Source organism: Ips typographus, linkage group LG8 (genome assembly GCF_016097725.1).
Source record: "Ips typographus isolate SLU linkage group LG8, UJ_Ityp_2.0, whole genome shotgun sequence".
NCBI classification, from domain to species: Eukaryota; Metazoa; Arthropoda; class Insecta; order Coleoptera; family Curculionidae; genus Ips; species Ips typographus.
In genome coordinates, this window is record NC_138429.1 from 3,083,151 (window position 1) to 3,099,287 (window position 16,137).

Genomic DNA, 16,137 nt, shown 5'->3' on the forward strand with positions numbered 1-16,137 from the left:
ACGAATTTCTAGGTCATTCCATTTTGAATTTGTTGGATAAATTAAATTAAAATTAATGGTAACACTTACGTCATCGCTTGATAAATAAACTCGATACCATATCGCATGGCAAATTCGTCGACAATTTCTTCCGGAGCCTCATCGAAGTAGACCTTCCAGGCGTCCTCACCCTTGGCCTGTGGGAGAGTAACGATTCCACTATTCTGTTCGCAGAGATAGTGGAACTGGTTTTCGTGCAAACACGTGTACTGCACGTGGTAGGGCGCCACCTTCTCCTCGCCTTTGATTTCGACGGAAATGTGAAGACGGATCGCTCCCGATACAGCTGATTTGTCCGTTCGTTTCTCCAGGTTGTACCACACCTCCATCTCGCCGGACAAGGTGCGCACCTCGATGATGGTCTGTCCTAGAAAGTCGTCCGACTCTCGTGTCAGTTTCTGTCTCAGTTTGCTCTTGAGATCATTGTCTTCATCCCACACTCTCACTTTGATTCTATCCGAACTGTTGTGACATTCGCTGTAAAAAGATGTTTTAATTATATCCAACTATTAGTTAACCAACGACAGACTGAGAGTGTACAACATTATTTACAGTAAATCAATATAAGTTTAAAATGTATGCTTATTCCTTTGGGAGAGTAAAATTAATAACCTCCTGTTGGTAACTTAAATCCAGGAAAACGTTGACGTAAGCTATTCCCAGCTGGGCCTTACGTCTAAACGACTTTCCTTCCAACTGTTCAATACGATTTTTCCTGAAACACAAGTCGTATTTGCTGACTTTATGTCGCAGGAAATCTCGGTACGCCTCTTCGAATTTACATTTCCTTCAGAAATTCCCCATGGACTCAAATAGGGTAGTGACATTTTAAGGTTTGAACTGACTACGAGTATATGCTTTTGTGTTAAGGTAGAAAATTTATGTTTTCGCATTAACAAAAAACTTACAAAAAAAACTTTTCATCCCAGACCGGGTTCAGTTCTTGGGGCATCGTTCTTGTACGTTTCTTCACTTTTCCCACTTGCACTGTGACGTAAGGGTCTGACGTGCCACTCTTATCCTTGGCTATCAAGCCTTGGGCGGATTTAACTGTTAACATTAAAAACAAATATTAATGAAAGCCTATTTTTATTTACTTGTATTTAATTCAATTTTGTAATGCAAAATTGAAGTAGCTAAAAATATGTATAGTGCGCGCCACTGAACTTAAGTGCGACAGACAGAGAGCATGCCAAATAAAGGGACACAACATGCTACAGAGTATCCAGACGATTAAGGAACAGGAAACACCAAAAGCGGACACATATTTACATAAATAGTGTTAGTTGTAGTGTTTGCCTTCGTGTGTTAATAAACGAGTGATCGTGCATTAGTAATGTTGACTTTCTTGTTATTGAAATTTGTCCCCATCAGGCATCATGACCCTTAGCTACATTCTATTGGACAGGCTTCGTTCGGATAGAACGAAAACACAAAAAAAACAAACTTAAAGTTTCCTAGAAAAACTGGAGTAGTTGACTCACGCCCTTTAGGTCGGACGTGTGCTAACTCTCCCCAGATTGCTGACCTGGAGGCGTGAAACCGTCTTCGTGGTGGTCGTCAATGTTTTTTTAGTATAAAACTGATTGAAGAAGTACAAGCGCGGTGCAAGATATGTTAGCCAAACTGCCAAAGAAGACCTAACTATAAAGAGATATTGAAATAATGACTCCTAACAGTGCTATAAAAGTAAGATTAGTTGAGTGTTCGATGATGCCACATTTATTTAATGTGGCTCAGCCCTACGGTAAGTCTGGCTTGGAGGAGGCAAAATTCTGTCCCTTTGACCACTCAACCTAACGTGGCAACATCGAAGACGCTTTAGAGAATACACGAATATCATAAGGTGTTCCAAATTCAATGTGAAACCATTGCCATCTCTCAAACCGTACAAAACTTACAGGGTTGGTAAAATTAAAGGCGAAAAGTGTTTTTCAGGATTATGAAAATTTAGCCGGTCCTGGATTTAAAATGTTACTGTTACTGTTATCTATAGTTTGATATACAAATTACTAGTTGCCTCTAATTTAACCAACTGCAGGTCCTAGATGTTGAAAGGCAGCAATGACAGGACAATGGATTTGATACACCCTGTATGCATAGATGTATGGAAAGTTTGTTTTCGGTGATTTAATCCGAGGAAGACCAATAATGGCAAACTAGTATTCACAACAAAGACGGGTAACTAATAATTCTGCTGCGTTAGAGATTTTTCTCAAGAACTCTATTGGAAGGTCCATGTAATTTAAAGTCTCAGATCGTAAACTCACTGCCTTTACATTTCATACTGTCATATTGTCTTTGTTGAGGATATTAGCATGGATGGTTTATCTCTCCCACGCATTGCATCGCTCAGAACAATACTATATTTACCATACTTGTACATAGAGAAGATATTGGGCGAAATAATTGAAAGAGATAGAGAAAAAAAATATAATCGATCCCGTTATATAGAATGCAGCCTGCTTCGGGCAGTAATACCTGTGATAGTGATTTTTGCGGACCACTTGCTCGTTCCTTCGATAGTCATTTGTTTGGCTTGTTCGATCGAGTCTATGTGTGTGTCGGGATCCACCCCAAATGTCGTTCTGAGTGCGGCCGGTACCGGAAACAACAACAAATTACACAAGACGGACGACACGGACAATGTGAGGAAATCTCGCCGCTATTCCCACCCCTTTCCCAAATTGTACCGTGTGGTCCGGACAGCAACTTTAGTGTGAAGTTGACAGAGTGAAGCTGTAGAAGGAAAGGAAGAAGCGAAAAACCAATATACAGCAAAAATAAATAAAATGCGAACCAACTAAATTTTTTTACATAACGTAAACCACGCCAAACCTTTTTTGAAATTTCTCACATGTTCGTGATAAATTACTGTTTGATAATTCACTTAATAGCCCACTTCTATTATTTACCTTTATTTAATTACCCCCAACAACTATTAAATGGCCGAGTAATTTGTCTGAAAGTCACAAAAAAAAAGGCCAAATGGGGTTGCGAGTTAATGGAGCGAAACGTTTTCGGTTTAAGGGTGCCACCACACTATTTGTTTTTCCTTGACCCTCAAGGTTTAGCGGTGCTTACAGCTTTTATATAGACACAATAACTAAACATACACTTCACACGAAAAGTAAATAAACCAAAACAAAATGAAGAAAATATAAGGACATCAAAATATAAATAGGCGGGTTAAGTACGGTAAATTCAGAGCCAATATTGGGAGGGTTTTACTTTTTATGTGCGTTTTTATAAACAACATTGTTATTGAGGGCGATAAAATTGAACATAAAAAGTAAAACGGCGACTATAAAAACAAGACGACATCGACCACAAAATTACACTAAAAAAACTCCATATTGTACACTGGCCACGGGGACACTTGTCCACAAACCTGTAATGGCGATTTTCGCCGACCATTTTGAGGTACCGTCCAGGACCGACTGTTTTACCGCCTTCATGTGTCCCGCGTGGCTTTTTTCGTCCACGCCGAATACGTCCCTGATTGATTGAGAATTTAATTTAATCCATTAATTTACAATCAGATAAGTTAAATGTAAGTTTATCACAGAATCATGGTAAAAAGAAAATATGGGTATAGTGTCAGGTTGCCTGATCATGTGAAATCTCAGAAATTACAATCTTTACTTTTCTTTTTTCCAATCATTTGGTCATTTGTGTCTGTTATTTTAAATACTAATTTTTTATACAAGGTGGTCCAGTTTTAAATGTCAATAATTTACTATCCGATAGTGAGACATGCATTATGTCATTTTGCTGAAAAACGCTTCATAAGGAAGATACAGTCCTCCAAAAACTTATGAAATGAATGCTCATTATGTGGTGTGAATGACGTTTGTCAAACTTGTTAAGTGGCGTAGATACAGGGGGGATGGTGTTCATTTTCCCACTTTATTTTCTATGCTGACTGGATATTTCCCAAAAATTACAGTTTTTTTATTTCTTTGATAAATTTAAAGAAAAATTTTGATTCAAATTTTATTTTACGAGATAACCACGAGTTATTACGTTTTAAAACCCAAAGAAGAGAGCTATTCGGGCAGCCAACAATTGTAAAATTCCATTTTATAAAAATTAATCTGCATGAAGTAGTTTCTCCTTCAAAAAATAAGTTGACATGTATGTTGTAATTTTTAAAAGACCTCATTCTAAGAGAAATTCTGTAAAGTTCAGAAAAATCGTTGTTTTTTGTCATAATCTCAGACCGTCAAAATTGAAAACCCTTCAAATTTGGTATAAGGACTTAAAATTGATGCTACTTACCGGGTCTTAAAGTCACCTACAAAAAACCCTTTATTGTAATCAATTACCATCCCTTTTAGCGACGTCCAGAAAAAATCCCAAATTTGATCAAAATTGCTTCAAGGGTCTGACGGTTATGACAAAAAAAAATTTTAAACTGAAATTTGGGGGACTGTATCTTTCTTAGGAAGCATTTTTTACAAAAATGACATAATGTATGTCAACTTATTTAAAACTGGACCACCCTGTATATGAAAGATTGCTTCACTATATTTTTTTAAAATACCAATGACATGTGTGGTAGTTCAGAAAGACCGTGACGCAACCGCCTTTTGTTTTAGTTTGAACTGTAGCACTTTAACGATATTCAATGATCAAATCCTGTGACCCGAAAACAATAAGAGCCCTTTTCCATTTTAAATTTACCTAAACAGTCGAAGAAATTGTTCGTTGGTTGCATATGAAGACAGTAAGCAAAATTGTACTTCGTATAAATTTTCAATTTTGAATAGGCTGCAAACTGGGTTACGTGAACGTTATTGCTAGGCGGAAAACTATTAAAGGATAATAAGATTGTCTCCTGCATGTGTGTGCGCTACACAACGATGTTATTCCTGTACGGTAAGCTTTGTTTTTGACATTGTTCTTAAAGGGAATTACACCTCTGAATATTAATACAATAAATTGCGGGCGTTTTCCCGATTCTCCTAGGGCGGAGCCTGTCCTTTGCCTACTGGAATAGTATACTTAAACTTGTGCATTAGTAGCTGCATTTCAACAACCAATACTTCGACATACCTGATCAGTTCGAAAATTTCCGGTTTCTCTCTCTCCCTCTGTTTCATACGTTCTTTCATGGCGGTGATGATACTGTTCGCTTTGTCTTCAGCTCCATGTTTTGAACTTTTTTCGGCCGCCCCTAAAATCAAATTGGTATAAATGAAAGCACAGCCATTGTGAGGTACAACACAAAACTCATTTAAAACGATTCCATTAATTTTACTAGGCTATTTATTTCGGTCCGTATGTTGTCAATCAATTGGATCTAAATCTACACGAGCGAAAATAAATGATTATTGGTGTATCGGAAACCGAAAAGCTGGCGCTGTCAAATCGTACAATTTTGATTTATGCCTGTCCCAACACTAGTTTGAAGAATATTAGCAGGTTGGAGGGTGACTTTGCTGTTATCGCACTTTATTAAGTAAAATGATATTGACGTGCAGTGACAGGTTCTTGTTGAAACTAGAACTGAACGGTGCAGATTAATAGAAACTCAATCAATCAAACAAAACAAGTTAAAAACAACTATTAAGCCAGACACCGACAACTTTCCTATATAATTCTTGTAGACTGGAATTAACTGAAAATTGATGGGTTTCAGGAGGCGTCGTGTGATAAATGAAACTCTCCCGGTTAATTATCGTAGTGTACTATTGGACTGAAAAACGATTCCATTCAAAAGTGGCGAAAAATCGAGTTAAATGCGTGGCCTAAATTCCCGGTATAGTGGAAAAACGTGGATATATATTAAATATGTCTGATAATGCCATGAAACGGAAAGCTGCCACGACGTGAAATCGATAGCTTAAGGACAAAAAATATTTGATCGGTACCGGGCTATTTTTCCAGTTAACAATCGATAGTTCAAATCTTCAACTTACTTTGCAGACAATCGGCGTTGAGCAGGTCTTTGCACTTTTCGTGACATTTCACTCCACATTCGGTGCATCTGACTCCCTGTCGGGCTATGCCCCATAACAGCCCCTCGCATTCGTAACAGTAAGTTGGAGAAGTTGCCGTCCAAGGCACGAAATTGTGAGGCGTCGTACAACTTATAGGGTAGATCAAGGCTTGGAGGGTTTTCTTGTAGACGTGCATTTTCTAGTAAACAAAACCATTAACAATTTAGTCCAAAGGATGTTTATAGACTGTCAACTTACCAATTCTTCATCGTTTAGTGTGGCTCTTGGCACTGCTGACGTTAAACCGGCATTTCTTTTGGTCGCGGCCATAGTCTAAACAAAAACAGTGTTTCATGAATTAATTATCAGTCAAACTCTAGTTAAAACTAGACTAAACTAAAAATTTAGGTATTAAGAAAATCCTCAAGCTAGAATCTAGCTCTAGTGCTTTACTCAAAGCGTGTCTACTATTTTGATTCGTGATCAAACTAAAAAAAAAAACAAATCATCCTGTATGTACTGCTGAGCATTGCTGCAAACCTGTAAATATACGCAGGGTCAAACTAGTTATTCGATTTGAAAAAAAAAGTATGATAAAGTGAATTCAACTATGGTCTAAATCAAGGCAAATGACGGTTACGTCATTATCAAAAAGTCAGCTTATGCTCTAGCAATCATCAATTTTTATTAGTAAGATTGGTACAAAACTAGTGTATTTGTGTCCAGCTTTATTAAATCTCATTGAACAGAAATTCACAAACTAATTGAAATCGTCGTAACCTAAATTTTTTTGAAAACCTGTTTGAGCCGCCTGTCACTGTCATTTAGAAAATATAGGTACAGGGTGATTGGTTGAATTTTGACCACCCCCTTAACTTCCTTAAATTTGTCTTTAGCAAAAAATGTTAAATACAAAACTAGTAGATATTTAGGTCTACTTTACTCTTAGATAAACAGTTGTTATACAGGGTGTCCCAAATTTGAGTAACAAACCAAACTTATGTTTTTTTAAATACATTGACCAACTTTTTATCCGATATTTGAATTCTACGTCAAATTCTAGGCCTAAGTGATGTAAAATGTCTGTATCGAGATTCAACTTTTTCCGCAGCAGCATCTGTTATACTTACTGTATATTTAAGTTATACTAACTGTTTATCTAAGAGTAAAGTAGACTTAAATATCTACAACTAAGTTGCTACAACTAGTTTTTTTACTAAAATCAAAAATAAGGAAGTTAAGGAGATGGTCAAACTTCAATCAATCAAGAACGCTGCTGCGGAAACAGTTAAATATCAACACAAACATTTCACATCAATTAGGCCTAGAATTTGACGTAGAATTCAAATATTGGATAAAAAGTTGGTCATTGTATTTAAAAAAACATAAGTTTGGTTCGTTACTCAAATTTGGGACACCCTGTATAATAAATGTTTATTTTAAAGTAAGTTAGACCTAAATATCTACTAGTTTTGTATTTAACGTTTTTTGCTAAAATTAAAATTAAGGTAGTTAAGGGAGTGGTCAAAATTCAACCAATCACCCTATACATTAGCTGGCACTTAGCAAATGCTGTGCGAATTACCATCAAAATTTAATATAGATACATATTTGATGACGTAACCGCTATCTACATTTGCTTTAGAATAACATATCAAGTGTCCATACGGAATCAATGGTAAAAAGAGAGAACCATCAAAACTTTGTTCTGTCAGTTTGCCTCGAGAAAATGTGACTTTTTGTTGACTAACAACAACAACTTTGAAAGCTTATAAGTAAATCTAGAGTATTTGCAAAAATCTCAACACACTGTCAGGTGATTTTTAGATTATAGCACATAACTGGATCCGAAATCATAAAAAAAGTGTCACTGTCAAAAAAAACGACGTTAGTCATGTGACGGTACGTTGTAAAAAACTACTCCAACCACGTGACAATTGTCAATATTTACTCTGGTTAATTACCAACGCCTCAGCGGCATTTCGATAAACTAATTTGAACCACAAACCTAACTAAGTTTTTGTTAATAATTTTTGACTGTTAACAACGACTGGCAGAACGGTTCTCTATTTCTTACATATTGAAACTTTCTACACTTTTACACATTCCAGGGTGACTATGACTACTTCTTCGTAGCAAACCATGCAAAAAAAAACTTACAGGCCCGTACTAAACTTGAAATTTTTCGAAAAACAAGTTGGAAGAAAGTCTGATTACAACAAAAAAGCATTTGGCCCTGTGCGACGCTCATTAGCCGTCGAAGGCCCAGCGAAAAGGGCCGAATAACAATGAAGGGCAGCGTTTTGCACGTAATATTAAGCGGGAGGCAAGAAAGCTCAAAAGCGAAACATGCAAAGTACGACAATTTAGTTGTTTACCGGCAAGCCCCAAGTCGGCAAACGAGGCATTGTTTTGCCACCCCGGGCCGCCGTTTTGTTCCACAGAAAATTATGATTTTACCCCCCTTTTTTACTCGCAATAATCAGTATTACAATCAGTGGTTGAGCATTTCAAGCTAAACTTGTTAAGAGTCTGTTTTTCAGTGGGTTGGTATATTTACCCAAAGATTTGTTTTAGCCCCAATAATAAATCAAGTTTAAAGCAATAATAACTGTCAAATATCCTGTCAATCATCTATGCATTTGATCTGAGCCTTGAAATTTATGACCAGTGGATATAAAAAAAAACCTTGAGGCGTTTATCGGGGCTACATGGGTTAACTAAATGCGTTCCCTATCGATCCACTTTCGAGCTATAAGAATGCCAGTCATATGCACTTAAATTATAACTGCAAACTGGGCCCGTTGTTATAAGCGGTTTGGTAATGCAAATTGCTAAATTAATTATTTAAAGTCGTTTCTGTTTATCAGCAAGCTCACTAAGCTACGTTGAAGCTATTTATAGCTACTAATATAACTAGGTGGTTATTAAATTTTTAGGTGCTGCTTATTTTTTTTTCTGTACGTAAAGAAATGAGAAACCATGCACGATGCTGATGATTCTAAGAAAAACTACGCAAAAAAAGTAAACGGAAGTGAAAAACGACCTAATACCTTGAGCACCTGGAGATTTTGGAAGCGTCGAGGGCACAAACCATCAAATAGAAAGAACAAACAACACAGACACGTTAGTAATATGGTTTTTTTTAGCGACATAGATAGATAGAGAAACAGAGAAAGAGAAGAAAAGCAAAAGGCCCTGGGGATACGTTACCCATGTGGTTTTTGCTACACGTCGATTTAAGTTACAAGCAGGCAATTGAATTCCCCAGGCCCTTTTTCGAGCAAGGTAATTCACAACATTGAAGAAAGTTTTATACAACAAATTGTAACAAATACACTTAGTTCCTATAATTTGTTTAAAATGAATGAGTGGTGAAACTTAATTTGGTAGAAAGATTTAAGTTAAGAAAGCTGATTATATTGTTGATGATAAGTTAGGTTTAAAATCCTCTTTTTTATTTTTTTTTTGTACAAACTTCCAGTCAACACCCCAATTTGGTGCAGTAAATTAAGCTCGGAGTTGACCAACAAAATCGCCTTAAGGGCTTAACCGGAATCTGGAAAACGGACGTTTAATTAAACTTTCTTAAGTACATGATACCAATTCCTTTCCCAACTGGATTTCATTATGACAATTTTACTCTAATTCTGTAGGCTTTAGTAAGTTGCACTTGTGATTTGTTAATTATAATTTCTGTGAAGATTATTATAAAAAAAAAGTGAATCGATACTCACTAAATCGGAAACCAGGAGATTGGGCTTGCCAATCCGGATGGGCCGGATATCCGGTTTGATGTCGATGTTGCTGTAAAACGTGTTGTCTCCTGGTCCACTAAAATATAAAAAAAATGAAATTATACTAGTTCAGCTTGTAGATAATATAAACGATGGTGCAGGAAAATTCAGGCTTTAGTTTTAGACGAAATCCAACTAAAACTTGAGACAATCAGTAACAAAATTACATTAGTAATTAAGATGTTAAACAGTCTACAAAAGGAAAAACGCAACAATGCAACATAAGCAAGTTGGAAAGAAGTGAGGAAATTAAGAGAAGAGATATTTCTTCATTTATGGGATAGCAAACTGAAGATCGTCAAGAAAGCCCCAAATCTGTTAAAACTGATAACAAATGAGACACAAGACGTCTAAACTATGCGTCCTCAACTGTAATCCTTTTGAAAATGAAGGAAAGTCAGAAATGCAATAAAACGCCATTTCAGTCAGTATTTTCGAAATCTGGGGGATACTGCACTGAAATTTGCTGTTTTAAAAATAAAATGACCTTAAAATCCAAAGACGTACTGTTTTTTTTTTCTATAAACTAACCTTACTTTACCGAAACTGTGATCATTACATAAAAAATGAAAAAATATCAGTTAAATTGCAATGAAATACAATCTGAGGGTTAAGGCCCTGAAATTTGCTGAGTAGTCAGTAGATTAATTATAAAATCCAGAGACGTTTAGAAATTTCCTCCTACTTAACTCAAACTGTAATAAATCCTTTTAAAAAAGACACATATTTTGCATAATCAAAAACACTGGGGGTTAACTTAGCCAAAAAGCATTATTTGTGTCGATTGCAAGTTCTATAAATTTTTATTACTGTGTGTCATACTCTACAGAATTATGAACGAAACAAGTAGTTTCGAAGTTTGCAGTCGTAATACCGCTATCGACTGCGACTAGCATATTAATCATCCCGACAAACTGGAAAACGAACTGGTTGTACGACCAAGAGAGACTTGAATAATAACGCAACCGTTTAAACTCGCAAACATTATTCGAAAACCGAGCGCTTTAAAATTTATTTAAAATTAATGAAGCAGCCAGAACCGCATACGAAATAGGCTACAATAGGAAAATTCCAAGCTGACACCATCATTTGTCTAAGTTGCATTTTTGCGGAGAAATTGGCACATTTTTTGTTTGGAAAACTTTGAAGTCGGTTAGTGGGAGCTTTAATGATAAGGCCATTGTGCCCGGTGTTTGCACAATAAAAGCCCTCCAAACCAATTCAAATAAGACGAGCCTTTAGAAACTTTATTCCGATCTTCAAGGCGGGATTTTGGGAACGCGTTAAGAAGTGCGGTTGTTTATCAAACGCGGTATGGTTAATCAAAATAGTTGCGAAAAGTTAAGCTAAAAGCATTCAAAACAATAACAAAATTAAACAATAATAAAATTATTATAAACTCACCCATTTCCTCTTCCACTTCCGTCCCCTCCAATCGATCCATTCTAAAAAAAAAACACAAAAACCACATTAAGTCTAAAACAACAAAACGTCACGCCCACCCCCCGAAGGGGGTTGGGAGTGGTAAACATAACAACTTTATTATAACACACAACATTATTTGACAACAAATTATGAAAAAATAGTATATAATTTATCATTGCGGCCTAGTATATTAGCACAATTTTCTATGTGTATAATAATGTAATAGGGTGGTAAAAAGCGTATATTTCCTCTAATCACATTTACTCTACGTCGCGTATAGCGGGGTATAAAGCACTAAAATTGACTTAATCGCCGTACCGGAAGCCTAAATTGAGTGGGGGGGAGGGTATGAAGTAATCACCTTTCAAACCCTCCAGGTTGTATATAGGGGTGTGAAACATAGTAAGAAAATTACAAACCAATGTTTTCCAACAAAGATGTATGGAATGGTAGTAATTTGACAGTTAACTTTCCACACCTCTATAATTAATAATACAACTTTGTTAAAAAGGCAGTAATAGTAGGGTTAGAATCAGATTGTTATAATTGAAAATCAGTCTATTACTATATAGTCAGTTATCCACTAAACATTGTATTATCATCTACTTTCAAAGCAAATTAAGCGTAATGTTTGAAAAAATCATGATTGTGATGATTTAATCGAAAAATTCAACCGAATATTGCGCATTGCGCGACATTTACCAGACAAGTAAGTTTAATATCCATAAAATGGATAATTGGACAGTTTGCGGATTGTCACTGACTGAATTGTAAATAATCGATCCCGAGTGGTTTTCAATGTAATTTACTGTTTCACGCTTCGTTTTGGTCACTTAATCAGCACTAATTAGCGAAATTAGATTAGTCAAGCGATTTATTTTAATCAGCTTCATAACCGCCACACTACATCTCTATGTGATATGAAATATTGAACGTACAGATTAACAGATGATGATTTAACATGATATGGTTTATGGAACTTATTAGGTTTTAACGTGGATTTCATAGAAACTCTTCATCATTCCCAACATACTCACTTTCTCCTCCTTAGGTGGTTGAACAGGTTCAACCACTGGCTTGGTTTGGTTGTTCTTCTCTTCAGCTTTACGTTCCTTTAGTGTTTTTAATAATTTCCACTTGCTGCCTGGGGTATCCTTCTCTTGGGGGGCTTCCTCTTTATTGGGAGTGGGCGAGGCCACGTGAATCTGGGGAATGGTTTGGTCAGGTGATGTCTGTTTGTTGTACTGATTGGAAGCCGCCTCTCTATTCAGCTTTTCCTCTTCTTCTTCGTTGGTCAAGTGACATCTGGCGAATTCATCGTTAATTTTCATTTCCAGCTCATCGTACTCGTCGGTGCTTTGGTGGGGACTATCCGGACCTGACGTAGCTCCAGAAGATCGGTCATCTTCGTCTTTTGCTGGCTCCTCCAAGTATTGAATTTGCTGATGCTGTTTCTGTTCCTCTTCCAAGCGTTCTCTCTCTAAGGATTCATGGTGGTAAATTTTAATTTTTTCAAAAAGTGCTGCCGCCTCGTCTAAGTGAAATGAACCACGTTTTTTGGCCGCGATAACTGTCAATAGGTTATGGTCTTTATGGTCTAAAACTCCTTCCACAACTTTAGCTTTCATCCTCAGCTCTCGCAACACGAAAGACATTTTTTCCTTCACTTCTTCTTCAGGCTCATAGCGCTCTTCATCTTCCAATTCTGGTTCTTCAATCAGAGTTGACCCCATGTCTTGTTCAAGCTCTTTCTGCCTCTCCATCTCCTCCAATTTCCTCAATTCGTAACAGTACCACTCATCCTCACTATCGATGCTATCTTCAGTGCTTTGTCTGCGAGAAGACACTCTGGAGGTACTCCTCCAGGAGTGAGTACTTTTGCTGTCCTCGTCATCACCACGGTGACTTGGGATCTCCAAACTTTGCTGGTGCCTTGGAAATGTTCTACCTCGAAAGCTGGGGCTGCCTTCAGCTTCTGATTTGTTATTAGTGTCACTCTCTACAGATTTTTGTTCTATTACTTTAGGTGGTGTTTTAACAGGCTCTTCTTCTTCTTCATATACTTCTTCGATTTTCACACCAATTTCTTCGTTTTCCGGCACCTGGTCGTCGGTAAAAGAGTTGGAGTGACGTTGCCTGTACTTGCCCAACGCTCTAGACACAGCAAACTCCATGGAGGTTCCACCACCAACCACTACAATCATTTTGCTGTCCATTATTACCGTTTCGTCACTTTTATCAGAAGATCCACTACTTTTCTTAGTTTCCCCAACTGTAGGGAAAATATTACTGGACCCACTCCCTGTGCTTTTGTCTTCTTCATATAGTTGAAGTTCGGCTGCTGCCGTGGTTATAGTTTCGCGAGTTTCTTCATCGCTTTTGCTGCTTTTTCGACTTTTTGGTTTGGGGCTAATTTTTGCAAAGAGTTCCTTCTCGAACAAGTTTTCGGACATACTAGTGCTATCTTCACTTCGGTCATCTTCAGACACCACACTACTAGCGCGTTTGATGACCCATTCATTTTCTGACTGTTCCGGATCTGACAAGCTTTGATGAGAACCGTGGGCTTTTCGTTTAGCTTTTTGCAAAATGCCACTAACTGTGGACACTATGGCGTTCCTCTTCTTCTTTTTAGTGCCTTGACGACTTTTATCTAATTCTTCCTTTTTAATTCCTCCGGGTAGAGAGTAGGATCGATGACGTTTTAGATGCAAGTCAGGCAACCAGTTACTGACCGAATTCATTGCAGATTTCAAAGTACTACCCCGTTTCAGTTTCTTTTTGTCCTGGTGACTACTGTTGTTTATGGTTATGTACTCTCCAGATTGGGTCATGATAACCTCAATACCTCCTTCAATGTGTCTTTGCTGCACCACGTATTCTGGTACGTTGCGGTTTCTTAGATCTAAGTCAAGCCTGGATGCGTCCTGTCTCTGTTGTTGCCAGTTACGTTGATGCTGATCGATTTGCTGTTGGTTTTCGTAAATTGGTTGTTGCCTTCGGTCCATGTATGGAGAGTATCCAGTTTCTGAAGTTTCCTTAGAACTGGAAGTGCTTGCGGTGTCCTGGGCTTCCTGGAACATTCTGCTTGAAGTTGGATAGTAACTTAAAGCATCCGTGATGTTTCCTGTAGGAAACATTGTACGGTACATTGCGGTTTTGTATCCTTCGTGATTAGATAGACCATCGGGTGGTTTGTTTGTAGAATAAGACCGAGTTAGTGATCTTCGTCTCAAGGACGTTTCATCTTCTTGAGGTGCTGGAGGGTTGTAATAAGGGGCGCTAGCAGCTTCGCTTTCATATGGTTCAACTAAGTCGGGGTAGTTGATAGTTTGGTTGATATAGTCAGCGCTGTTGCTGGTGTATACTGAAGTGTATGAATCTTTATTGTTGCTGCCAGCCACTGAATAAATAGCTGGCTGACTGGAATACATGTTATAGGTTTTAGGTTGGACGGTGGTTTGTTCAGCCGTTTTGTTTCGATTCGGGCTTACGTTGATATCGGAAGCTGGAGCTGGAGCAGGAACAAAAGTCCCATAACCGTCAAGTTGGATGTTGTTGGGGGATTTTACGCTGGTAAATGCTGATAATGGGTGCCCTCCAGGTAAGACTTCGTTGTTGTCTTCGGGGATTTTTTTGTTGGTAAATGAAAAATAATGCTGTGACTTTACGTTTTCAGGAGATTTCTCCAAACTAGACCATCCTGACATGGAGGATAATCCTGAGTCACTTTTTACCGTGACAATATTAGAAGAGTGAGACTTACTACGTTTCGGAGATGTTTTAGGGGATCTGGGTGAATGAGCACTAGGGCCTAAAAATGCATTACTACTTAGGAAGTTGTTTTCGTTAGGAGCTGGTGGTGGAGGACTGTAAGTTGAAGGTTTCTCCGGGTCCACATAACCATCTTGCCTAGTCCGGACACTGCAAATGGATAACGTGGGTGAAGGGGGTTTGAAAAAATCACCACAGTAAAAAGGGTTGGTAGAGTTTATTATAGCTGCAGCTGCTGCTGCAGCTTCAGCAGATTCGACGTGCTGAACAGCTGCGCTATAAGCTAGTCTGCCATCTACGGTTGAAAACGGTTCACTACTTGCACTGTCTTGTCGTCTCCTTGGAGATGTTGGAGTCCTCATACCGCCAGCTAGAGCGTCTGCAACCTCTTTATCTGAATCCGTAACACTTAGTCGAGAATTCGGACGCGTTGAATACGTAGTATTATTAGGCAGTTCGGATTTAGCCACCATCATTAAGTCATTCTGATCGCGCACCTCACTAGAAAAAGTCCACTTTTCTTCAACTTCTTGGTTATCACTAGTTGGCTCCTCGTTGATTCCCCCTAATGATATGGGGGATTCCAAAAGCTTACGTTGTAGCTGCTTTATGTTTACACTGTCCTGTTGCAACTTGCTGCTCAGCCTATCCAATTCATTCAGTTTCTCCATGGCCATGTGATCAATCGAATCGATCCTACTGAGCTCAGCTATATCCTGTTCACTCACACAAGAACTATTTCCTCGATAATCTTTATAGTCTAACGCACTGTAGATTTCCTCTTCATCATCCACATTTTCCTGAATTGGCGTTCTTTTCTTGTCCGTCTCCTCTTCTTCACGTTCCTCCCAAATCATGTCCAATTGACTAGTAGGTCCTAAAGGATCCAAAGGGTCGCTGCTCACAAGTTCTTCTTCGTAAGCTTGATTCAGGCTGCGGTAGAATGCCTCGTCAGGAACGTGCAGTTCATCAATCTCCTGGATTTGGGTATCGTGGGCCCTGATCACGTCCAAACCCTCTTCCAAACCATCTTCGACTGTTCCGTTGCCTAAGATTTCGCGGATTACTTCCAGCTCACCTAGAAATTAGTTTATAACAATAAAACATGTTTTTTTGATTCAGCTAGCAACAAGATTTGTGATTAGCATGTGCTAGAT

At 38.0% G+C, this 16,137-nt stretch overlaps 1 protein-coding gene across 8 annotated transcripts in view; it reads right to left on the reverse strand.

Moving 5' to 3' along the window:
- Positions 1 to 16,137, reverse strand: part of unc-13 (protein unc13 homolog) — a 68,802-nt gene that overhangs the window by 10,368 nt on the left and 42,297 nt on the right. For 3 of the 8 annotated variants that reach the window (XM_081985452.1, XM_081985455.1, XM_081985453.1), the window contains 9 exons: positions 12,244 to 16,058; positions 11,186 to 11,226; positions 9,722 to 9,818; positions 6,243 to 6,317; positions 5,964 to 6,183; positions 5,098 to 5,218; positions 2,521 to 2,627; positions 948 to 1,089; positions 70 to 516 (listed from right to left, as the gene is read on the reverse strand). In XM_081985452.1, the coding sequence (XP_081841578.1) occupies positions 70 to 516; positions 948 to 1,089; positions 2,521 to 2,627; positions 5,098 to 5,218; positions 5,964 to 6,183; positions 6,243 to 6,317; positions 9,722 to 9,818; positions 11,186 to 11,226; positions 12,244 to 16,058 (5,065 nt within the window). Of the gene's footprint in view, positions 1 to 69; positions 517 to 947; positions 1,090 to 2,520; positions 2,628 to 3,430; positions 3,538 to 5,097; positions 5,219 to 5,963; positions 6,184 to 6,242; positions 6,318 to 9,721; positions 9,819 to 11,185; positions 11,227 to 12,243; positions 16,059 to 16,137 lie in introns of all 8 variants that reach the window. The other 5 variants (XM_081985458.1, XM_081985459.1, XM_081985457.1 and 2 more) reach the window with 2 other exon arrangements.